The 26,610-nt window shown below is 34.8% G+C and overlaps 1 protein-coding gene across 3 annotated transcripts in view; it reads left to right on the top strand.

Annotated features, from left to right (window-relative positions):
• Positions 1-26,610, top strand: part of TASP1 (taspase 1) — a 259,989-nt gene that overhangs the window by 77,742 nt on the left and 155,637 nt on the right. For all 3 annotated transcript variants that reach the window (XR_013992327.1, XM_081034656.1, XM_081034657.1), the window contains one exon: positions 6,573-6,679. Coding sequence is in view for 2 of the 3 variants with exons in the window: in XM_081034656.1 (XP_080890782.1) it covers positions 6,573-6,679 (107 nt within the window). In the remaining variant the exon portion in view is untranslated. The remainder of the gene's footprint in view (positions 1-6,572; positions 6,680-26,610) is intronic.

Below are 26,610 nucleotides of genomic sequence, written 5' to 3'. Positions count from 1 at the left end.
GATTGGGCAGATACCAGAGTCCTGCTGAGGCAGATCCTGCTCTGTAGAGTCAGCCCCTTCTTCACAACCAGTGAGCCCAAGGGTCAGTCCCTCCCAGTGATGTGCAATTATTAACCAAGGGTCAACTACAAGAGGAGGGTACACACAACCCACACAAGGGACACACTTGGAGTGCGTGGCTCAAGTGACCAGAAAGATGTACCACCTACTACATAAGGGCACTCTACTAAGACTGGAAGGCATAGGAGCTCTACCTAAACACAGAAACAAACACAGGGAGGCAGCCAAAATGGGAAGACAAAGAAATATGTCCCAAATAAAAGAACAGAACAAAGCTCCAGAAAAAGAAATAAGCAAAATGGAAATAAGCAGTCTATCAGATGCAGAGTTCCAAACTCTGGTTATAAGGATGCTCACTGATCTCAGGGAGAATTTCAACAGAGGGATAGTAGCATAAAAATGGAGATGGAAACCATGAAAAAGAACCATTCAGAAATAGAGGATATAATAACGAAAATGAAGAATATATTATAGGGAATCAACAGATTAGATTAGATGAAACAGAGGATCCAACCAGCGATGTAGAAGATAAGATAGCAGAAAACACCCAACCAGAACAGCAAAACAAAATAAGAATCCAAAAAATTGAGGAGAGTTTAAGGGGCCTCCAAGACAATATCAAGCATACCAACATTCACATTATAGAGGTACCAGAAGGAGAAGAGAGAGAGCAAGGAATTAAGAACCTATCTGAAGAAATAATGACAGAAAACTTCCCTAACCTGGTGAAGGAATAGACATGCCATCCCAGTAATGTCTAACTATATTATGTTGCTTTGTGCACCTGAAACTAATGAAAAAAAAAGTTGATGGGTAGGTATGTAGATAGATAGATAGATCTATGGATATGCATTAGATAATTCTTGCAGCTTTTCTGTAAATTAAAAAGTTTTCAAAATAAAAATTTTAAATAAGTTTTTATATGTTAAAATTATTAATACTCTAAGATTTCATTTTTCTGTGTAGTGTAAGTCAAATTTTTTTCTAAATAGATTACATATTGTGCCAAGATATTTTATTGAATAACATATCCATTTTCTACTGGTATGAAATATCACCATTATTCTTTAATTTTGTTAGCATATACGTGAGTTTGTTTCTGGATTTGATGGTCACTTCCATTAATTAAAAAAAAATTTTTTTTCCATTTCTGTGTCATTGCTACAGTATTGTTTTTAGACTTTCTTTTGAGTACACTCTGGATCCCTTTCCACCTAATTTTTCTAACAAATTTGTTTTTCTTTATTTAAAATTTTCTTGATTAATCTTCAAAATAATATAACTTTTTTATTTCCATTGCTATTTTGATTGATTACATCAATTTGGGGAACATTGATAATATTGAGTCCTCCCAGCCAGAACAGATTTATGCAGGACTACCTTTTTTGTTCTTCATTAAAGTTTTATAAAATTTTTCATCGTCTTTTATTTTGGTTGTCCACATTTCATGATTAGTTTTAAAAAATATGATTTGCAATCTTCAAAATTAAATTATTGAGGTACCATTGGTTAATACCATATAAATGTTAGGTGTAGAACTTTATAATATGACATCTATATAGTCTACTCATATGTGTGTTCAAGCCTAGTCTTCTTCTGTCACCATGTATTTCATCCCTTTTACCCTCTTTGTCCTCCCCTCTGGTTATAACCATTCTCTTGTGGGTATCTGTGAGGTTTTTTAGTTTTTTGTTTTGTTTGTCATGATTAGTTTATTATTAGATATTTTGCAATTTTGTTTGGTACTGTAATATCTTCATTTGGCATTTTTAAACTCTTTATTGTGAACTGTACTACACATACCTCTTATAGGTAGACATTTATGTTGGTTTGGTTGGTATTATAACAAGTCTACCAATTTTTTTTTACATGTATTCTGTATCAGTAGACTTTCTCTAGATACATGCCTTGTAGTAGAATTGCTGGATCATGGTGTCTGTCTGTCTTTATCTTGACCAGATGATGCCAAAGTATTTTTCAAATTGTTTTTTACCAATGAATATAATTGTGTTTTTGTGTATATATATACATATATATTTTCATGTATGTGCATCTGTGTATATACACATATATTTATATCCAGCTCCTTTGCTAAACTCTTATATTCATTTATGTGATCCATCTGTGGATTCTTGTTGATTCCCTACATTCACAATGATATCATTTGTGAATAATGACAGTTTTGTTTCTTCCTTTGGAATCTTTACACACACACACACACACACACACACACACATACACACGTGCACACACACACAAAAAGAAAAAATATGCAAAATATATTATGTATATAGTATGTATAATATATTTTCCCTTTCTGACAAAGGATTATTAGTACAGAGTTGAATGGAAGTGATGATAATGGGCATCACACTATGATGCTTTTGATTGAAAATTTGTGGCTATATGTCATTATATTTAGGGAGGTTTTTTTGCAAGATTAAAAATATTGTAAATGTATCTAATTTTATCAGATTTTTATTTTTATTTATTAAGAGGACATTAATTTGTTAGTCTAATGAATTATATTAAGGTGTTTTTTTTAACTTTTATTTTAACTTTTTATTTATTTTACCTTGTTTCCCCGAAAATAAGACCTAGTGCATCTTTTGGAGCAAAAATTAATATTAAGTCCCGGTCTTATTTTAGTATAAAATAGTATACTAAAATAAGACCGGGTCTTATATAAGACCGGGTATAATATAATATAATACCAGGTATAATATAATATAATATAATATAATATAATATAATATAATATAATATGTAATCTTATAATGTCTTGTTTTCAATATAAATAGCACCAGGTCTTATATAATATAATACAATATAATATATAATCTTATAATATCTTGTTTTTGGGGAAACACGGTGTGTTTTTTTAGGACCCATCAGCTGCAAGTCAAGTAGTTTCAATTTGGTGGAGGGTGCAGCTCACACTAGCCCATGTGGGGATCGAACCGGCAATCGAACCGGCAACCTGGTGTTATGATCATCGTGCTCTAACCAACTGAGCTAACAGGTCGCCCCTGGGTTTACTTATGTGTTTGTTTTTGCTTTTTTTGTAAAGTTAAAACAACCTCACATTCCTCGTATTCATCATATACTATATTATGCAAGGACTAAGAACACTTTCTCTTTATTTCCCCCTTGCTATATATTTTACTTGTATGTATATTAGTAACCACACAAGAAACTTTGGTTAACTGACCTTTTTATTTTAAAGAAATGGCACTCCATATCTAATAATGCTTGCTGCCTTAAAGTCTACTTGGTCAATATTAAAATAGCTAAAATAGTTTCCTTCCATTAGTGATTTTTGCATGTGTATCTTTTTCTATCCTTTTGTTTTCAATTTTTCTGTGTATTCTTATATTTAAGATGTGTGTCTTAGAAGCAACATATATACAATTAAAATTTGGGGGAGATCTTTATATTTTAATTGGTGCATTTATTCCATTTACATTTAATGTAATTACTCATATATTTGGATTTCAATGTACTCTTTTACTCTTTGCTTTCTTTATGTCTCACCTGTTCTATCTTCCTTTTATCAGATTTGTTGCTTTCTCTATGATTATTTTCTATTATTATGTTTTCTATTTACATGTTTGTTTTACCTTCTTTTACCATTCTATTAGAGTTAACCTGGAGATTTCAACATGTATACTTGACTTAGGAAAATCTATTAGAAAGTACTATTTTTTACCACTTTTCAAACAATGCAAGGGGCATAGAATACTTGAATGAAATACATTTAACGTCTTCCCAACTTTGTTTTCAAAGTTTAAACTCTATATGTATTTAAAACACCATGATATACTAATTATTGTTTTGTTATAGTCAATTTTCACTCAGATTTGCCTAAATATTTACCGTCCCCCTTTTTTTTTTGTTAGTTTGCTAGAGTGGCTAACAGAAATCAGCAAAACAGTTTACATATTATATTACCAGTTTATTACAAAGGATATTAAAGGATATGAATGAACAGGCAGATTAAGTGATACATAGGGCAAGGTCTGGAAGAGTCTTGAGTATAAGAGCTCCTGTATTCATGGAGTTGGGGTACATTACCCTCCCTACACATAGATGTATTCAGCCACCTGGAAGCTCTCCATACCTTGTACTTTTGGGATTTTTGTGGAGGTTTCATAATGTAGACATGATTGCTCATTAAGTCAATTGCCAGGCCCCCTCTCCTTTCCAGAGGATGGGGACGAGGCTGAAAGTTTCAAGCTTTTAATCATGGCTTAGTCTTTATGGTGACCAGTTCCCCATCCTGAAGCTATTCAGAAGCCCACAAAGAGTTGCTTCATCAGAACCAAAGATATTCATATCATCCAGGAAATTCCAAGGGATTTAGGAGCTGTGTTTCAGGAATTGGGGTCACAGACCAAATGTTAGAACAAAAGATGATCATGATACTCTTACCACTTAGGAAATTATATGGTTTTAAGAGCTCTGTGCCAGGAATCGGGGGCAGAGACCACTATACATTTTCTATTATTTCACACACTATTAATCAGAATCTACTTAAACTTAGTTCAAAGCTTAATGTCCCCTGACCCACCCAGCCAACATATTTGCAAATCTATGCAAAGGCCCCAGTCAAACCAAATCTTCTCAGGGATAGTTTCCTTCTTTCCAATTTCCCCATCCTTCTTCTCTTCTTTCTCGTTCTTTCTCCTTTTTTGCCATGATCTAATATAATACAGTCTTGCCTGAATGCATTTGGTTTTGGGATAGAGAGTAGGGGCAGACTTACGTAGTTTCGGATCAACCCTACTTTGAGGGTATTAGCTCTTTCAATCTGCAGCTTATTGTGAGAAATGTCTTCTATAAAACTCCCACTTTTAATGGGCTCTGGGCTTGAATTATGTCTCTCCTCGATGCCATTTAACCAAACATATGTGTGCTACTGTTGGCAAATGCTCACAGTGCATTAATAATAACTTTAGTCCTCAGTTTACCCTCAGAATTTAGCTTTGAACTTTTTCGAAGGTTTTTAATACTTTTAAGGTGGTGTTTTTGCTTATTTTATCTAACATTTTTAGTAATATTCAGTAGGAGAATTACTCTGAATAATTTAGTCTGCCATTATCAGAAAACTTTAGTCATCTCTTCAGTGTTATATTCTAGTTCACAATCTTTTTTATCAGCTGTATCTAATTGGCTGTTTAAACTTGTATATAAAGTTTTAAATTTTTCTTTTAAAGCAATGGCATTTTACTGTTTTATTTTTTTATTTTTATTTTTATTTATTTTTGGGGGGGCGGGGGGAGGGGAACAGGACTTTATTGGTGAAGTGAACAGTGTGTACTTCCAGGATTTTTTCCAAGTCAAGTTGTTGTCTTTTCAATTGTAGTTGTGGAGGGCACAACTCAGCTCCAGGTCCAGTTGCTGTTGTTAGTTGCAGGTGGCGCAGCCCACCATCCCTTGAGGTAGTGGAGGAGTCAAACTGCTAACCTTGTGGTTGAGAGCCCACTGGCCCATGTGGGAATTGGACTGACAGCCTTCGGCAGTAGAAGCATGGAGCTCCAACCGCCTGAGCCACCGGGCCGGCCCTAAAGTTTTAAATTTTTAATTGTTATTTTTTTTTAATTTTAGAAGCTCTATTAGGTTCTCCTACAATTCTGCTAATTTTATCATCTTTTTTGTTCCTTAATTGTATCTTCCTTTTATTTCTCTGAGCATAAACATGTTTTATATTCTGTATCTGATTATTCCAATATCTGAGGTCTTTGTAGGTCTAAGTTGAATTATGCTTTCTGATATTTGGCTGACTTTTATTCTTGCTGGTTTATATATCGTGTTTTGTGATTTTAAACTATGGGCTCATGTTAATTGGAACATGGGAATTCTCTGAAAACTCTGAAGACCAGTAAGTTTTCCCAATGTGTTTTCCCAAGGAGTATTTGCATTTGTGTTTTAAGGGTTTTTGAAGCACTGGCACACCAAGATACTTTTTGAGATTTTTTTCTTTTTTCAGGCCATCCTTGTAATATGAATTTCCTCTAAAGCTATCTTAACGCCCTTTTGGCCATGGATTATCTAGAGAGACTTTCCCTCCCTTACATTTATATTCAAGACTGAGACTTGAAAGTTTCCTGTTTCTTTGCATATGTGGTCTTTCCTAGTTCTCCCTCTTATTGGGGTTCCTTCCTTTTTTTGTGGATGATCTCCAGGATGTTTGCTGCACTGTCCCCAGATTTCATCTCTTGTCCCTTATGTACAGAGAGCTTCAAAGCCAAAGTTGGTGGTGGCATGCATTAGCATATACCCCTGGGTAGTATCTACCTCCAGGACTCATCTGTTTCTCTGAATTTGACCTTTCTCTTCTTTAACCTTAGGTTATTTTTCTTATTGTCATACTACCTCAGTGTACATTGAAAAGATTTTTTAAGCCTTTATCCAATATTCTTAAAGATTTTGTCCTGAGAAGCCTCTTTAGGATATCTCATCTGCCCTTTGCCCTAATATTTATCATGTCATTTTTAATGTTTCTTTTATAGGATTCAGTTTAGCTGCTTTTAAAAGAAACAAGAGGAAACTAGAGCTGGCAGAAAGGGTGGAAACAGATTTCATTCAACTAAAGAAAAGAAGACAATCAAGTGAAAAGGTCAGGAGGTATTTGAAATATCAGTCATTAATGTGTCATAATGGTATCTTTAATCTGGAGTTTGAGATACAAGCTTTAATGTAGTGTGATCCAGTAGAAATATAATGCATGCCACATACGTACTTTTAAGTTTTCTAGTAGTTACGTTAAAGAAAGTAAAAAGAAACAGGTAAAATGAATTTTAATAATTTATTTAAACCAATGAATCCAAACTATCATTTAAAAAATACAACAAATGAAAAAAATTATTAGTGAGCTATTAAACTTTCTTTTTTTTGTATTAAGTCTTCCAAGCTAGTGTGTATTTTATCCTTGCAGCACACATCTCAATTATGACACTGAATTTTCATTGGAAATATTTGGTCTGTACTTGTATTTCATAAAAGTAACAGTTGAAAAAGTTGTTTACGTAAGAAGTTATTCCAAATGTACTTAAAACTTTCCAATACATGAATAGAATATATTTTAAAATTAAAATTAATTAAAATTTAATAAAATTAAAAATTCAGTATCTCATTTACCCTTACTATGTTTTAAGTGTTCAATAGCTATATGTGGTTGATAGCTACTGTTTGGGGCCTTGTAGCTTCAGATAGTGATTCTTAACATGGCTGTTCAGGGGGTGGAGTGTGTTATAAGGAAATGTATATGTTGAATTCATGTAGGTTTTTAAATACATTTTAATTACATGTCTCTGTTTCTCATTGTTACACATTCTTTGTTTGCATTTCACGCATTAGTATGCCATCATGAGTCCATGTGTGGCATTTCTTAGGTGTTTGGGGGTAGAAAGAAATTGGAAACCACAACATTCTTGCTCACTCTATGGCTGGGATGTTCATTAGCATACAGTTCGTGATGGGTGTCTCATGTTATAGTCATTGGATGTGCTTTGGAATTTCAATATTCTTCATTGATTAGTCCTTCTATAATTGCTTATATATTAGTTCATGCTTTCTGTCAGTTTTATATGGTTTACTCATATATAAATACATAATAAATCATCTTTCATAATGACGGATATTTTCCTAGTATGTTGCCACATTGGTCAATTAATCAAACATTTTGGTTCAAATCTTTTTATTTTTCTGCCAGAGAAGAGTAGGAAGTTAGGAGGAAAATGAACATTTTAATAAGTAGATCTTGGTGAAAGTGAATAATAGTGTGGTTGTGTTTCTTGGGTTTTTGCATCCCTTGTGATGTCTGAGTGACAAAATTTAGGATCTTTGTCCTTTAAAAAAAACGTGATAAAATTTGCATGCAGTGAGCAATTTAGTCATTTGTATAAATGTATATACCCATGTAACCCGTATACCTTTCAACATGTAGGACATTCTGGTTCCTTTGTATTTCCTCCCAGCCAATCTCCACCTTCTATAGACAACCACTGCTCTGAGTTTTATCACCACAGATGTTTAGTCTTGCTCTCCAACTTTATATAATTTGAATTATACAAAATGTTCTCTTTTCTGTTTGGTTTCTTTCACAAAATGTTTTTGAGACATTGTATGATATCACTCTTTGTATGATTTTTTTATTACTGAGTAATATTTCCTATTATGAATATACTGTGATTTCTTTTTTTCTTCTTTAAGGAGGGTACAGCTCACAGTGGCCCATGTGGGGATTAAACCGGCAACCTTGGTGTTATTAGCACCACGCTCTAACCGACTGAGCTAACCAGCTACCCCCACTACTGTGATTTCTTTATGCGTTCACCTGTTGATAGATATTTAGGTTGTTTTTAGGTCTTTACTACTATGAATAAAGCTGCTATGAACATTCTTAAATACAGATATATGTATATCTATATTGTAGACATTAGTTTAGGACTTTTATGTCTAGAAATATCAGATGATTTGATAGAGAATATCTTCAACTTGTTTTATTCAGAAGATTAATTTTTATTCAGAAAATATTTATTAAGCAGCTACTCTTGGTACTGATCTGGGAAGTAAGAAAACAATGGTGAACAAGATGGAGGAAATTCATGCTCTAATAAAACTTTACATTTCAGTGGATAGAGACAGAAACATATAAACATACAATTAAAAGTAAGAAAGTTACTATGTTTGGCAACTGTTATGAAGAAAAAACACACACAAGGTGATGTGATATAGAGCAACTTAGATGTAAGCGATGGAAGAAAGTCTCAAAGGAAGAGTCCTTTAGTTAGGGTGATCAAAAGAGGCGTCTCTGAGGGTGTAGAACATTTGAGGAGACATCTGAAAAATAAGAAGAGAGTTTATGCAGTCAATGGAAGAGTGTTGCGGGTGAATGAAATGGATGTGTAGTGGCCCTGGGGGGGATTTGGCATGTTAGAGGAACGGGGAAGAGGCTCAGTGTGCCTAAAGCAGAGTGGGCAAGGAGGAAATGGTATGAGATGAAGCTGGAGAGGTAGGTAGTTGCTGGCTCCTTTAAAATCTGGTAGATCATGGCAAGAAGTTTTAATTATATTTCATGAATAATGAATAGTCATTGAAGAGTTAAAAGCAGAGATGCAATGCCATCTCATTCACATTTTACGAAGTTCTCTTGGGCTGCTGTATGGAGAATGGATCGAAGGGGGAGGCGAGAACAGAAGGAGACTAGTTATGATGTTATTACAGCTGGGTGATGATGGCAACTTGGACTGTAGATGTTGGGGATGGAGATGGAGAGAGGTGCATATGTCTAGGATATATTTTGAGAGTTTCTGGAAAGACAGGAGTTAATTGATGCCTTAGATATTGGTAAATAAGAGAAAGAAATTAAAGCTTTTAGTTTTAGCAATTGAGTATTGCCATTTACTGACACATGGAGGCTTGGAGAAGGTATGGCTTCATGGTGATAGAGGTGGGAAGTGGAAATCAAGAACTTTCTTAGTCCATATACCCTTAATGGACACAGAATACTCAGTCCTTTCCATTTTCACCATAAGACATATTACCTGATGCCAGCAGCACCCAAAACTCCCAAGCTAATAGACCATCTTTTAGTGTGTCATATTCCTTTGCTCCTTTTAGTTGAATTATATGCCACCAAGAGCCTCATTATGCTAATTATTTTTATCATTGTAATTATACAATTCAGTAAGTCTCATATACACTAAGGAATATTGGGTTTAAAAATAGTTATATATTTTAAAACAAAGAGTTGAAAATTAATTTGAAAAAGTAGAATTGGTTTATAAAAAATTGCTATAGAATTAAGTATGAGCAAGCCAGTTATAAAAGATTGGAAGCAGTCATAAAAATCTAGAAGCATTCTACATTCAGTGTGCATGTTAGTGTCTTTATGTGCTTGTTCTATTTTAGATAAAGTGAAACTTGAAATCATGGGACAATTCAGTGTGTTATAAATTATGCAAGAAAGATGATATGGAACATTTATTTGTGGGCCCACATTCAAAGAAAAGGCTTTAGTCTCATGTGAAAAGATTGGCTAACGAATGAACCTTTGTGTTTTACGTAAAAGAAAATGTTTAAGGTATGTGTCCTTTTTTTTTTTTAATCCTCTACTTCACCCAGAGAATTTTCAACTTTTGAAAATTTCAACTAACCAGTTATTATACTGTTTGAAAGAATTTCAAATAAAAAGCTTTACATGAAAGATTGTAATGAAAGATGAAAGATTAACTATGGAGTTGGTTACATGGGTCTGAAGCTCATGGGTAGGTCAGGAGAGAGATTCCCGTTTGGAAATTATTGGCATATAATTTGGATGAGCTCACTTATGAGACAGAGTAGATAGAGGTCTGCAGTTAAACCCTAGGCCAGTTCAACATGTACAAGTTGGGCGGAGAAACCAGCAAAGGAGAAAGAAGTGAGGCAGAGGTACAAGCAGGAGAGTGTCTAGGACGCCAAGAGGAGAGTGTCTCAGTCAGTCACCATCTGGCTCCAGTGCTGCTGAGACAGTCAGCCAAGGGGAAAGGCCTGGCTATTGAATTTAGCACGCGGACACTGCACCTGGACGCAACTGATTGTAGAGTGGGTTGATCAGGGAGGACAAGGGCGCAGGTACCTCTTTTGAGAAATTTCCCATGGAATGGTGAGAGAGAGAAGGGGTCAAGAGGCATACCATTGCCAGCTACTTCTGTGAATTCAGTGAGTAATTCAACATACGAAGTGTCAGTTTTCTTTTGGAATGCAAAGAGTGATAATTCTGCCGTCTAGCCGGACTCTATGAGGAACAAAAGTGGTAATGGGTGTTCGGGTGCTCAGTGCTCATTGACTTAGTCTGACATCGTCATCTTTGACGGTGTGGACTTCATCTGTAAAGTCACTCAGCCTGAAGACCAAAACAAAACAAAAACTGCTAGAGTAGAACAAGCGCATAAAGACACTAACATGTACTCTGCATGTAGAATGCTTCTAGATGTTTATGACTGCTTCCAATCTTTTATAACTGGCTTGCTCATACTTAATTCTATAGCAGTTTTTTATAAACCAACTCTACTTTTCCAAATCAGTTTTCAACTTTCTTCGTTAGTTACCCTGGGTGGAATCTTGTAATGGACCAGGGGAGGGTGGTAAGGGAGGTAGGGAGCAGTGGGTGGAAGGGTTGAATTCAGGCATGATTCAAACCGAGCAATTTAGACATCTTAGATAAAAGAAAACTATTTTTTATATTTAGAATATCTGAACTTTAATGTGTACAAAGCCCTGTGTTGACATGGGCCTGCAAACATGACTAGGATCCAGTCCCTTGACTTTAGATGCTGGCTAGAGGCTTTATTTAATAGATGTTTGCTGTATAAACTTGGTAGGCCTTGTCTCTATAGTAAGGATAATAAAACATGCTCCCACAAAGAAAAGACCACCAGATAATGAATCAATCGGGCAGAAAATTATAATTTTTAAGAGGCAGTATAGTAATTTTTAGAAATATGACAGGAAAGGACAAACAGCTATTTTCTAAATCAACCCGTATTTAGTTTATTTCTCCCTGTCCTGTGTGTGTAGTTTCATCATAGTTTTGGTCAGCCAGCATTGACTCAGGCCTGGTACTACTGTTTGTTGTGGCCAGTTAAAAGAAGCTGTGAGTCGGATGTGTAAATATAACAAGAATATTTAGTAACTTTCCTAGTGTTCACATTTTTTGTTCATGTTGAAGGAGATGAATATTGTCTTGAAAGAAATATCCAGTTAGACTAAGTCAATATTTTGAAACCTGAAAGTAAAGCAGATAAATTTAGAAATTTTTGTTGCAGTTTTATTTCTTGTTTTTCTTCGAAAAAATCATTGTAGGGACATTATAACAGTACTAATAGAAATCAAAATTAAAGCAAGAAAAATATTTAATAAGCTTGCTATCTCAATGAAGAAGAGTGCTTTTGTTTTCCCTACTCCTTGACATTTACATTTGACATAGTTTAAAATAAGAGTGGTTAATCCATGGGACACTTTTGACTGTGGCTTAGGAAATGCATATTTGTCCCCCTGCTTCCAGTCTTTCTGCCACATAATAAAAAGTTTGGAGGTGGTCGGTTGCTGTTGTTAGCTTATATTTCCAATGATGCCAGGGCCAACATATCTGGGATTCTCTTGGGCCTTTCTCTCATGGCTTTTGCCTTATGGATGTAATATGGCTCTGAAAATTTTACATGTCACATCTGCAGTCAAGGTGAAAAGAAGGCGAAAGACTGTGGAGGGTGGGAGTGGGGAGACTAGTACCAGATGTATCTGTCATTTTTTATCTGGCATACAATAGTTTTCCAAAGTCTCCCTCAATAGGCTTCTCCTTAGTTATTTTTTTTGGGGGGGGAGGGTAGGGAGAAAGGGGTAGTGGAGAAGGGGCACAATTTGGTCACATGGGTTTGCCTCGCTGCAAGGGAGCCTAGGGAATAGAGTGGATTGTTTTAATTACTATCTCAGAGCTTATGGCTTGCTGCTGGACACTTTGTCTTCCCAAACAAAATACAGTTTTGTTGTCAAAGGAGAAGGAGTTGTTATTCGGTAGGTAATGTGTAGTATGCAGTATAAACTGAGAAAGTTCTTTTTCATCTACCTCCTCACAATTAATGTGTCCCTTGTTACTACAAACTGGAATTGGGTTAAGCAGCTAATCTACACATAAATCAAATAAAAACACATTTTGTTTTGACTTTCAGGATATATGGATTTTAAGATAAAATGTTAAAAAATAAGGAATACAAGTTCTTATTAATTGTCGTTCTTAGTAATTGGCATTTCTGTTTCACCTGCACTTATTTTTTTGTGACGTAGAGGGAAGATATGCTGGAGAAGGAAAAGATTACTACTTAATTACAGTATTGTGTAATATAAAACTAGTAGTTGTTTACTCTCTGCTCCGCACCCGTCTCTGGGTGGACCCACCTCTTCTGGATTTTGCTTTTGCTCTTTTGTTTCCCTCGTGGCGTACAGAGTAGTCCATACTTTGTACAGTAGTACTGGAAGATGACTGGACAAGCTGCAATTGTGCAGAGGTCTTAATGGCATAAAATTACTCTTGTTTCATGACCTTTATTTGTCAAAACATTTAAAAACTCTTATTGTTGGTTATAAATGCATAGAGAAACAAAAAAGATAAGTAAACCTAATATTTATTTAATACATTGATTTAAAACATTAGAAGCATTAAGAATTAAAGTGTTTCATTTTTGTGTAAAAAAGCTTATCAAGAATAATCTGAACCGTGCTTGCTTCTTGTCATATAACTTAAGATATGGAGTGAACATTTTTTTATGTCATGGTGACTTGTCCTACTCCTTTTTAATTTTGAATTATCTTTCAACATTTTATCCTTTGCACTTTCCATGTTGTATAATATCTCCCAGAGTTTTCTTAATGTCAAGTTTTTCTGCCAGTGTCACTTCCTCTGGGACATCTTCATCCCTTTTATCACAACTACTCTTATTTATGTTGATACTTTTGTCTTCACTAAGTTCCCCTGACTTTGTCTAGAGTCTTTTAAATGGTAGCACTGTTGAACATACCCCTGTCAACCATTTCTTCTATAACTTCATATAGTTTTTATAGAATTTCACTTCCGATATTATTTTTGTTTCTTTGCTTCACTTTGATCTTTGTAGGCCAGTTCCCTCTTTTGATTATCAATTTTTGTAAAACATCTTGTGGATTTTTCACTGGGAGACAAGGAGGCAGACAGCTACATGCTTTGCTGTCTGTGCACTGTGACCCATCCCTGGGACTTTGAAAGAAATGACGTGATCGGTTACTGATCATGATGAGCATTTGCTGCTTCTGTAGTGATCTGTGAACTGAAGAGCCAGCGGTGAAGTTTGTACTTTATGCAATTGCTCACAGTGACTGTACCATGATAATGAAATTTGAACCATGTTATTGAGGGACTGGTATTATTTAATTAAACTGTGGTAACTAAAATTCATATGTATTGGAATTAGGCAAAGTGAGCACTGGGTTTCTGCAAGGGAGCCTGAACTATTTGTCCTGTGGAGTTTCCTGCAACCTGAGTTTTGCTGATCACATGCATATTCATGATGCAGTTCAGCATGCTCCTCTGTCTTCTGTAATTCCTACACACTGGTGTGTGGCTCTCCCCTGGTACTACTGCCATGGACTCTCATTGCTGTTAGGCTATGTATCAATAATTCTTGTGGTATTCTAGTATGTGGTGAAGTGGTGATATCTTTTAAATTTATTTTTTTGCATTGTTTTGATACAAAAAGAAAATGATAGTTGTATTTATATTAATCTGTATCATATTTGAATAAGGAAACCTTTCTTTTGGAATGAAGTGGTTAACTCATTGACTGACAAAATGCTGTTCTTGGCTTATGCCACTGGATTGACTGGGTTCTACAAAGAGGAGATGCTGACATTGGGGAAACAAACAGACTCAATGCCCGCCATAATCTAGATTTCATAAATATCAGTTTCAAACAACTAGCCCTGGATATTACTGGAAGGGACTCTTTTATTCTTAGAGTATTAAAAGAGGTTGGGGGTATTGTTTGATCTCAACATTTTTGATGTTTCAAGCCTTTTTTTTTTCTCTTCATTTTTCACAAGCATATTGTTGAAATAGTTTCCATGTCTTTTTTCTTTAATAACAGATTTTACAGTTTGAATGTACATAGAATTCTTTGCCTCCTCCCACCACTTTTACGAAGTAATTTAAGTTTTCAGTTAATTTCATTGGTTTTTAGGTAAAGCAGTTCTTGTATAAGTTAGTGAAATGAAAGATAATCAGACCTTGTCCATTGTGTGAGTATCTTTCATTCTTTAATTTCTAATGAACAAGTTTAGAAAATTTTACAATGTTTTATACAATGTTGTGTGTTCAAAACGACTCTAAAGAGATGCTACAACTTTTAATTTTGTGTTCTTTAGTCACCACATAGGGACATCAAATTGGCCACATGTTTCAGAAGGGAAATGTTGGGCCTTGCTTTGTGTGCTTCATATAAATATATTCTATTCTTTTGAAGTATATTGTGGGTAACATTTTTCCCTTTTATCCACCATCTTGAAATTATTATGTAAACGCTTAACTGTATCATACTAAATCACTGTATTTTTTGGGTGAGAGGTAGGTTAAGATCAAAGAAAATAAATGCACGGAAAACAACATGTTTTTCTCAGATTGTTCTGTCTGTACTTGTGTACATGTCTGTACATTGTGAGTGCAGGGAAAGGAGTAATTAGTCTCATAGAAATTTTACTTAATCTGGAGTTTTGTCGTGTTTCTCAAGAAGATGGTTAATGAATAGATATATAAGTAAACAGAAGTAAGAAATTTCTTTGACCTTTACATAAAGAAATATACTTTATACATTTAAGAGTTTTCATAAAACTGAAAATTCATCCTGTGAAGTAATTATCTTCTGTTTGAAATTATTTCTTTGAATTGTAAGTAACATTTAAACAATTACATTTGCCTCACCTAAGACTATTTTGATTATTGAATAATCCTATAGGATTTACATTAAATATGTAGGTAGGTCAATGACTTAAATAAATGTATTACTAGATTACCACCACCTCATACATTTAGGTAGGTTATGGAGCCTGATGATCAGCATTCCTTTGTAGTATAACTTCATGGGAATTCTTTAAGTGTCTCTGGTTTTCAGTACTTTATGTCAATTCATCAATTATCTAAATTCAGAACTTTCAACCCTTGATAGCTAGGCAATTGCAGTATTTCCCCCGTTTCAGAAAATCTTCTAAGTTCTCATATAAAGATTCAATAGCTAGTAGGTTGGCTTTCTTCCCAAGTGTTCTGTAAACCCATACTAAGCTATGCTTAAATATATACTGAGTCTTAAAATTATAAGTGAGATAAGATTGAGGCAATATTGAGCAGTTAAAAAAAATTTTAACTGCTCTTTTTATTTTGTAATGGAAGTAACCTGTGATTTACCAGGAGACTTCTTACAATTTAATATCAGATATTGTCAGTCTTATAAATCCTCTCTCAATTTTTAGTATTCAACCGCTCTGTAGAGCCTCCTTTACCTTTTAGTGTTTAATAGAATCTGAAGAGGGGAAATGGGCATTTCTTCATTATCATTGGAATAGTCCCAGTTGATCTTGTATATAATATAGAAATCACCTTATTGTATCTTTCCTAACAGGAAATACCTCCAGTGAATGGAATTTAATTGGGACTACAGATAGAAGTCTTTCTCTCTGAGAATTGGCTCAGGTCATGATATTAAGAGCATCCGATTCTAAATCAGAATTGTTAAATATCTCCTCCTATGATATTACCATACCTATGATATTACCTCCTATGATATTACCTATGATATTACCTGAGTTGGCCCATCACATAATGATGCTGACACATGTGTAAGATGAGCAGAATAAACCAATACATGAAAAGACAAATGTGTTTTTATATATACACACACACATTCACACGTACACACAGAAATCAATAACAAGGATGTTTTAAAATCAGAAGACAAGAACTGATAATTAGTTTGAAGGAAAACTGTCTGTGTTTTTAAAGGCTTGTTTGGGCCACTTCCTCTCTAATTAGCCTAGAAGAGTTTGAATAAATAGTCAGATACCAGGAACTATTTTAGAATTTAAGACCTGAGGGATTACTTAAAGAGTGGAGGGAGTAGGAATAGGCTGAGAGAAGGGGTCTAGTGGAGTAGGACTTCTAATCTAGGTCTGCCATTTACCTAGCTTAGAGCCCTTGGATCAACATGGAGCCTCTCTACAACTTGATTTTTCTCAGCAATAAAGTTAGCATGCTGGACCAAATAATTACCGTGCTTCTTTTCAGTTTGATGATTCTCTAATATGTTTTCATTGGCAACATGGAGTTTGTCAAACCCCCCTAGATCCTCTCAGTAAGAGATTATTCTAGTGTATCCTAAACCTGGCAGAGCAGTAGATTTATCTGGGGAGGTTTAGAACTGCAGATTCTTAGGTTCTACTCTCGATATACTGAATCAGAATCTGTGCGCGTGGGTAGTATTGGCCAGCATTTGAAAATCATTGCTTTTTTTGCCTAATATGTCACAGTGGGCCTAGAAAAGCACCTGTTTAGTTCATTATTTACGCAAACACAGAACATTCTAGAGGAGTTGGGAATTACATGATTGCATCTAGTTAAGAACTTCATATCCACTTTCATTCATTTAGCTCTCCTTCAGACAGACTGGAGCTCTTTTCTCCTTGCTCCAGAGTTTGTTGCTCCACGTCGTTGTCATTGAGCCCAGGCATCCAACACATAGCACCCATTTAATGAAACTTTGTTTGAATAGATGGATCTAAATTCATATTTCTACCCCGCTTTTCATGCCCTAAACTGTTCCAGCTGCTTATTACATGTCTTCACGTCTTAGACCCGTCAAGCCCTAACTCAGCATGTCTAGATTCAAGTTTCATCACTTTCTGGAAGACTGCAGTAGCATTCTTATCCATGTGCCCACAACTGCCGTGGCCTTTTCCAGTCAGTTCTATACACAGCATTTGTGGAATCATTTAAAGGTACAATCTGATTTTGTCATGCCCCCGTTTAAACTCTTCAGTCAGTTCCAGCTGCTCTTAAGAATAAGGTATATAGTTTGTTAACAGCCCACAGGAGTCAACAGGAGCAGGTGCTTGTCTTTCTTTCCAAACTTTTGGTCTCTTACTCCCTTCCTGGGTCCAATTGTCAAGGTTTTCCCTGAGTCAAGGCCTTTGTCCCTGTAATTCCAGTTCCCAGGAATATTGCTTCTCTCCCTCCCACCTCTCATTTTAAGCTATCATGCTGCTCCAACTGCCTCTCTTAGTGTGGTTATTTGATGTCTTTCTCTTCCACTAGAGTGCAGGTTCCAGCAGGAGAGGGATTATATCTGTTTTAATGACCATGGTTTTCTCAGCTTGGCATATAAGTGCTCAGTAAGCATTTGTTGAATGAATACATGTATTATTATTATTATTATTATTATTATTGTTATTATTAATTTATTTTTTGGTATGTTTACCACCATCTAGTCCATACCTTTTCACCCTTGATGGCTGGACTGTTGCTCATTTTCCTGGGATAAGCCTTAATACAATTTTTATTGCCTGTAGATTAAAACCCAAACTCTTTAGCCTGACTTTATGAACCCTCTTGAAACCTGGATCCAACCTATTTTTCCTTTATTTCTCTTTTGGAATCATCTTTTTCTCTTATTGAATACACATCTCTATTGATTTTTCATGAATTTGCTAAAAGTTTTCACTTCTAAGTTTTTGCTCATGTCTCTTTCCCTTCATACACTAAATAATAATTAATAATGAAATAGCAGGTACTTCTCTGCCTACTGAAATTCTAATCCAAGTCCTCTTTAAGGACCAGCTCAGATGCCACCCAGATCAGAACATATTTCTTTTTTCTACTTTGTATATGTAATGGACACTCAATAAATGCTTGTGGAATTTAATGATCTACTTTACACATTTTCCATTTTGAGCTTGCTGTGTGTGGTTATTTTATCATATTTGTGTAGGCTTATGGAGGCATGAACATATTCGTTTTTTTATACTTAGCACAGTGCCTAGAAACAGTGCCTTTACTCAGAACACATTACTAACTTAAATATCTACAGTTGATGATTTTAATATTAATTTTGAGAGAGAAGCGTAATGCTATGTAACTGTAAATCCTATGGTCTTTCAAGATAATTTTGAATCTGTTATTCACTTGGAGCATACGTTTGCCAAAAACTATGGTTCACTTTTAATAATAAGCTCTTGTCTGGTGATATAATGAAAGAAGAAAGCTAGATTATCTGAAATATTACTAATAATATTATTGCCCTTCCTCAATATTGTATAGCTCTAAAGATACTATATAAGTAAGTGAGGAGACATGATTGTCTGGAAATAATATCTTAGAAACAACCCACAATCACATCTGACCATTCCAAAGAGGAGAGTCAGGAAGTTGCCCACAAGGGGGCGTGCCCATCTAGAGAAACTTGACCAAGTCTCTTTCCTGTTCTGCAGGTAAAATGGCGCTTTTACAACTGTATTTCTAGATCATGTCTTGTTTTCTAGGAAAAAGAATTGATCCTGACCACAACAAGAATTTTTTACCTATTATCTAGCACATGTTTATTTTGGTTGTGTGCTTTTCCAAGGAACGACAGTGAACAGAATGGAAATGGAGATTGCCTTACAAGCTAAAACACGTTTATGAAGCTTGTGATTATGTTATTTTTTTTTTCTTTTTTCTGTGAACACAGGCTTTGAGTGATGTTTCCATCAAAGGTCATGACCTCATGGGATCTTGGATTTTTTTTCCCCAATACCTATTTTATCTTTGACTTCAACATTATCACCAACAAATATTTATTGAGTGCTCATTATGTGCAGGTTTTAAAGTAAGTTTTAGGGAGTAAATAGAGCATCCGGTATCTAGGCCCTGAGCATTATATGTGGTCCAGAGGAATTGAACCATAAAGGGAAACATACCATTTGGAATGTGCTAGAAGAATGAATCAGTGAGAGCTACAGAAATTAGGATGGAGAAAACACTTTAAGCTAAGTTTCTCATGGTAGACCTTATAGAAGAGGTGGAATTTAAGCTGGGTCTTGAATAAAGGGTGGGACTTCGGTATGTAGGTGGAGAGAAAGAGAAAGTCCTAGGTTTAGAATTCTGTGAGTGGATAAGCTTAGTTGCACTACAGAGTTTCTGCAGGACTGTGGTTTCAAACTCAAGTGCTTATGTGGGCCAGACCAGTAGCCTAAATGTGTGAGACAATCTATGGAAGTGGAGCAGCTGGCTATACATGTTCGTTCCATTTTAAGGTATTCAAAAAACAAAATGTTCAATGCCCAAGATACACTTTGCTTCTGAAACCAAACTCTGGTTTTGGCAACTTGTTATACCTGTGAGGACATAAGATTTAACTGTCCAAGGAATTTGCTAAAGTAAAATAGTCTATAAGGAATTAAATTGATAGCTAGAGTCTCCCCTGAATGTTTGTCTACTTTTATTTGTGCTAACTATACTTCAGAGCAAATAAGAGTATTTTGAAATGTGTATGAATGGGGCCTCTCTTGGTGGCTAGGTGCATCAAATAGAGGCTTTTCAGTGTAGGGAGTCTCTGAAAGCAATTTCTAGGATATAGTGCTATCATAATTAGTTTATATTGTATTTTATATCAGAATATATTTAGCTTCTTTCCTGCTTTTTGTAATTTTTTGGTTTATTGTTACTTTCTAATGAGATTTTAAGCTATTGAGGAATAAAAGGAGAAAAAGTGCATGGACGTTTTCTTTTTGCTTTTTAATATGCTTATCTTTAGTAGTTACATATTTATGATTTTGAAATAATTTATATTTTTGTGAGTATGGTCTTTAATTGCATAGTTAAATACATATTGCTACACTTTAAAAATCTCATTAAATAAAGCAACTTATTACTGTATTATGAAATTAATATCAAATATTTTTTTTCAATCTGGAGAGGGTTGAATTTAAATCCAGGTTAAATGACCCATCCCAATTGTCGTGGTGTTTCATTGGTAGGAATAGACTCCAGATTGTCCAGATTACCTTTTAGTCCTTTATCTGTTATTCCCCATTGCTTTAAGACTCAGTTCAAAGGCCAGTGGAGCTCTGGTATTTAAAAGAAAAAGTGTAATTTTATCCAGAGAAGGTAAATGTATGCCCTGAAATGAAAGAAAGACCAGAGGTCCAGACCACGACCAGGTGTTCCTGAAAAGAGCCAAATTGGACAAGTAAATTGAAAAAGGTTGCTTGCTCTTATTAAAGAGACTTTGTTGCTGTCTATTTAATTAGCAAGGTCTTAGCTCGTGTATTTCTGCGTTTTTTTAATCTGCCTAGTAATGAAGTTCATAGCCTATTACTATGTTGATAGCATATTGTGCTATCTCTGTCATTGAACTACTATGATACATGTGCCCCCAGCAAGTGAAACTGCCAAATGACCTTGATTTCCTCCTGCTCCCTTGAATATATTTCCCAGACAGCGATGCCTGAGTTTAAGATGGTGAAGGATGACCCGCTCTCCAGTGGAAAAAAGCGAAGTTGCAGCTAAAGTATAGTGTGGGTATTACTTCGTTAAAGCTTTTAGGGAAGCAATTTGGAATCAAAGAAATCGAATTGGTTAGTCAAAAATGTGATCTGGTGCCAGATGACCTAAGAGGATGAGACGGCAGTAAAGAAGTGTTACCAAAAGAAAGTACTGTATGGAGGAATGTGTGACCAATCTCAAGACATAATTTCTTTATAGATAAAGTGACAGGTTTAATGTTTGATGGTAAGAGCTTTAGAAGTTTGTTTGAACAGTAGACCGAAAGGAGGGCATGTGAAACCTCCTGGAAATAAAGATCAATCCCACATTGTGAGGAATGAGTCTGGACTTTTGTCTGGTCATTATGGGACCAGCCCAAAATGTCACAGCAGTTGTTTAAGGACATGCTTTTGAGATAAAAAAAACAAACCAGAAACATATTTAGGAGTGATGCACAAAAGCATTATGTTAGGGAAGATCTAAATCTGAAACAATGAGAGAGAAACCCGTGAGGTAATAGGAAAACTGCTTTAGATAGGCTGGGTTTAGATCGTGCATATAAACTGAGCAAGATGCAGTTTCAGAGGGCGTAGATTTTGATTAGTGAGGTTCAATTAAAAATATTTATGACACTTTGTTAGTTGCTGCTTACAGATGGATGAGGGACAAGACAAACTACAAAAGATCCCAGAACAAGCCAGAGTATAAAGAGTTCCTGGAAAGGAGGAAACTGCATGTTTTAGGTTGTGCCTTTAGGTGCAAGGGCTTCCCATGTGTTTGGGAAGCCATTCAGGAAACTTCTGGAGTTATCTGAGACCACAGGACTTGAAGAAGGGCAGTATTTTGATGTGGGGCAGGGATAAGGGTGTGGAGAGCCACATTTGCACTGAAGTGAGGCAGCCAGAAAGCCAGGGCTCCTGCTGGAGGAGAAGGCAGGAGGGCTAGGTATTTAGGTGATACACAGAAAATTACTGCCTATTAGATTTAATTCATTCATTTCGTCCATTCAAAAAGTAGTTTTTTCACAGAACCAATTTTGCCTTTTTTCTCATCTCTTTATTTAATGTTTATTTCTCCTTCCCTGATTTTTCATCTTATCTCTGTTTTCTCCTTTCTCGTTGTGTTTATCTTGTTCTCTAACTTCTTTAGTTGGACACTTAGCCTATTAATTTTTTATTCTTTTTGAATATCAACATTTGGGGTATACATTTTCCTATAAGTCCCACTTTTCTTGTATCCCACGTTTAGAAATGTAATATTTTTATTATTATTCATTAAATATTTTTGCTTCTATTTAGATTACTTGTTTGATTCATGAGTTATTTAGAAGTGTTTTTATTCTTTTTTCATTCCATAATTTTATTTATTTTTATTGACTGCTAACTTAGTTGTGTTACAGTCAAAGGGTATATTCTGTTCGATATTATTTCTTAAAATTTGTTGTAATTTAGTTTAGTGTATGATCAGTTTTTGTAAGTATTTGTATGTGCTTAAATTAAAAAGAATGTTTTCCTCTCTAATTGTTGGGAACAGAATTATTTGAATGCTGATCTTATGAAGCTTTTAAATGTACTAATCGGTTCTTTTATTTCTTACTGTTAATTGAGAGAAATTTATTGAAATATCTCCTTATAAGGTATGGTGGTATGGTTTGTTTATTTCTCCTTGTTCTGTGATTGATATTTGAGGCTATTCTTTTTAGGTACATACAAATTTAGAATTATATCTCCTTAATGATTCTAAACTTTCAGTATTTATCATTTAGAGACTCTATCTTTATTAATACTATGTATCTTAAAACTTATTTTGCTTGATGTTAATATTGCTACATTGTTTGGATATATCTCTTCCCCCCTCAGCCCCCCATCCTTTTACTTTCAACTTTTCCATATCCTTATATTTTAGGTATTTCTCTTATAAATAACATATAGTTAGATTTTAAAACCTAATTTGACATTGTACTAATACATTATTAATTTTGAAGACAATATTAGTTTTGGTTTATATGCAGTTTTGCCATTTTTTGTTTATACATTTCTTGTTTCCTGTCTGATTTGTCCTTGGATTAGTGTCTTAATCTGTTTGGGCTGCTAAACAAAATACCATAGACTGGGTGGCTTATAAACAACAGAAATGTATTTATCGGTACTGGAGGCTGGGAAGTGTAACATCAAGGTGCAGGCCGATTTGGTGTCTGGTGAGGAGGGCTTAATTCCTAGACAGCCATTTTTTTACTGTAACTTCAGATAGCAGAAGGGGCAAGGGAGCTTTCTTGGGAACTCTTTTTAAGGGCATTAGTTCACTTAATAAGGGCTCCATCTTCATGACCTAATTATCTCCCAAAGGCCCCACCTCCTAATACTATGTCCTCGAGAGTTAGGATTTCAATTTGTGAGTTTGGGGAGGACAGAAACATTTAGACCATAGTAATTATTTTCCTTCTTCTTGAAGTGTATCACTCATTTCTTTATTCATTCATCCCTTCAACAAATATTTATTGAGTACCTATAAGAGGGTCAAGTACTTTTCTGGGTGCTTAGCATATGTTAGTGAATAAAAGATACCAGATTACTGCCTTCCTGGAGCTCCAATCTTGTGGGGGAGATTGGCAACTTAAAAAATACAAAAATAAATTGTATATTTTAGGAAATGAGATGTTATGGAAAAAAGGTAAAGGAGAGCCAAGAAAGGGAAACTCATCATGCTTGGGGGTAGATGGGAGGGAGGATGCAGAGGTCAGATTGTGGTGTTAAATAGAATGGTCCTTCAGGATTTCAAGAGGTGCAGGGTCATTGGGTGGTAAACCCATTTTATTTACCTATTTATAAATGTCTTTATTTTATTGTTGGTCCTAAGAGGTAACTATATTCACAGTTACTTTTCTCTGAGTACCTTGAAGACATCATTCCACTGTCTTCTGCCTTCTATTGGGCTTCTGGAAATTCTTTTGTCATCCTGTTGTAAAAGAGTTTTCCTTTATATCTGCTCCTTTCCTTTCTCTCCAGCTTTCTGAACATCTGCATTTATATTTTTCATCAATTAGAGGAAATTTGAGTCATTTTCACTTTATATATTTTCTCTCCTTTATTCTGTTTATTTTTTCTCTCATCCATATTTTTCACCATTTCTTTTATATTTTCCATCACCTTCCCCCCACTTATAATTGAAATCAAATGTGTATTAAATGTTATATAAACATAAATGTGTTACATTATTATGAAAAAGTTGGAAAATTTGTTTGTGTTCTGATGTTTTAAATTCTTGGTTGTATACTTTAAGAGAAACACATTGGCTGTTGATATTTTTTTAGGTAAAACTTACATACAATGAAATGCACACATCTTAAATGTATGGTTCATTGAATTTTGACATCTGTATACGACAATGTAACCCACACCCCTACCAAGATATAAAATATTTCCATTAATCCAGAAAGTTTCCTCATATCCCTTCATAGTCAATGCCCCCATCCCCAAACAACCACTTTTCTGGTTCTTTTTCACCAGAGAGTTTTCTCTGTTCTCAAACTTCATATAAATGGGATCATGTATTTTGTACTCTTTTGTTTCCAGCTTCTTTTACTCAGCATGTGTCTGAAAGATTATCCATATTGTTGTACATATCACTAGTTCCTTTTAATTGCTGAGCAGTCCTTCACTGTTTCCTGAGTCACATTTTATGTGTACTCATTCCCCTGTTGATAGACATTTGGGTTGTTTCTAGGTTTTGACTATTGCAGTTAAAAGTATTGTGAACATTCTTGGCCTGTTTTGCCATATATCCTTTGATTTCTCTTGGGTAAATAGGGGTTTAATTGCTGAGTTATAGCTAGGTGTATATTTAATTTAGAATTTAAAAATTTTGATCTTTAAATTTAAAATTATAATATTTATTCCAGAAAAATAAGACAAATTGGATATATTCATCCTTATATTTTTTAAACTGATTTTTGAACTCATTAAGGTGTGTTTTGTAATTATTTTGATCAGATGAATACAATTTAATAATCTAGTTCGTATTATCTTAAGGAGCTTGTTAGAATTATCATCATTCTTAAATTCATCAATTTTTATTTCAACTTCAGTGTATCTTAGTTTACTGTCCTTAACCAGTGGTTCTTTATGGGTATAAATTAAATAATAGGAATTAAACCTCCTAGGAATAAGAATAAAAATGATTTAAAGTTGTATAAAGCTACCATTGTGGGAGTTTTTACTGTGCAGCTGTTTAACACTCTAAGTTATGAGTGTGTTCATAGGGTCTCTACTGTCACTTACATATTCTCATTCGGCATGCACACACACACTAAGGCTCTCAGTTGTTCCATTTTGAAGAGAAGAAAACCCATAATTCATTATTTGAAAGATTCTTTAAAAAAAACAACAAGATTAAAACCATGGCCTTTTTTACTTGTAATGTTGCAAGCCCCAGTGTTCTGCCTGTTGGAAAACATTGTCCTTTGCTATCGTTGAGGGTTTGGAATTTTTAGGTAATCCTCTAGAACTTTGTTATGGTGTGAATTTATAATTAAAGCTGTATCCAGATATATTAAAGCCCCTTAAAAGTGTGGTTAACCCACTTTATTTTTATTTTGAGCTAAAAATGTTTAACTTGTTGATTGATTTAGGGAATAAGTTACAAAATTTTTAGTATCATATAAAACTTTCTCTGTTGTAGATGTCTGGTCCTAATTTGTGCAGTAATGCAAAGATATTTAATACATATTTATTAAACAAAGAAAATAAAGTGTTACTTAAGAATAGACTTCTTGACAGCAGTTTTCAAGAAACCTCATTTATAGTATTGGGCATCAGAAGGGTGATTTTCTAAAGAGAGAAGAGACAGGTCCTTATACGTTCTTCTATCCAGATTGTCCTTGGTTTCAGCTAAGGCAGATACATGAGAGTGGATAATTCTAGCTAAATCATACTTTGTACACACTTGGTATTCCCTGAGCCCGCAGTGGCCTTACGGTAGGGGGCTGATGTGTGGGAGGTAGACATGGAGCCAGATCTGGGTCTCCTGGTGCTTAGGGTACTCAAATGTGACAAAGCTTTATGCTGCCATTGCTGTGTTGTCATGGAGGGCGTCAATCATCGGCTTTTCTCAAGTGGACGTTATAATCCTGCTCACAAACCTAACAAATGTATGTTAGGGAGGTTTGGTATATTTTCAAAAAAATGTATTTAGGATAACCCCACCATATACCAGTTTCAGGATGCCGGATACATTTGAGATATTATTCTTGTTTTTAGCTACTTGATAGAGTAATTCTGTACAGAAGAAAGACCAGATTAATGGTTAATGAGGTAAGTAACTGATAGATGGTATCTCTTGGCAAATTTCAGAATTAGAGTTCAATTTAAGAGGCGTAATTTTTTGTGCAAATTAAACTTTATTTTAAGGGATTTATTCCTTTTAAACTAGTTTACATGTGTTAATTTAATTCTTACAATAACTGTGTAATAATCATC

This window comes from Rhinolophus hipposideros (assembly GCF_964194185.1).
Source record: "Rhinolophus hipposideros genome assembly, chromosome: 22".
Taxonomy (NCBI): domain Eukaryota; kingdom Metazoa; phylum Chordata; class Mammalia; order Chiroptera; family Rhinolophidae; genus Rhinolophus; species Rhinolophus hipposideros.
This window is presented reverse-complemented; position numbering and strand designations above follow the sequence as displayed.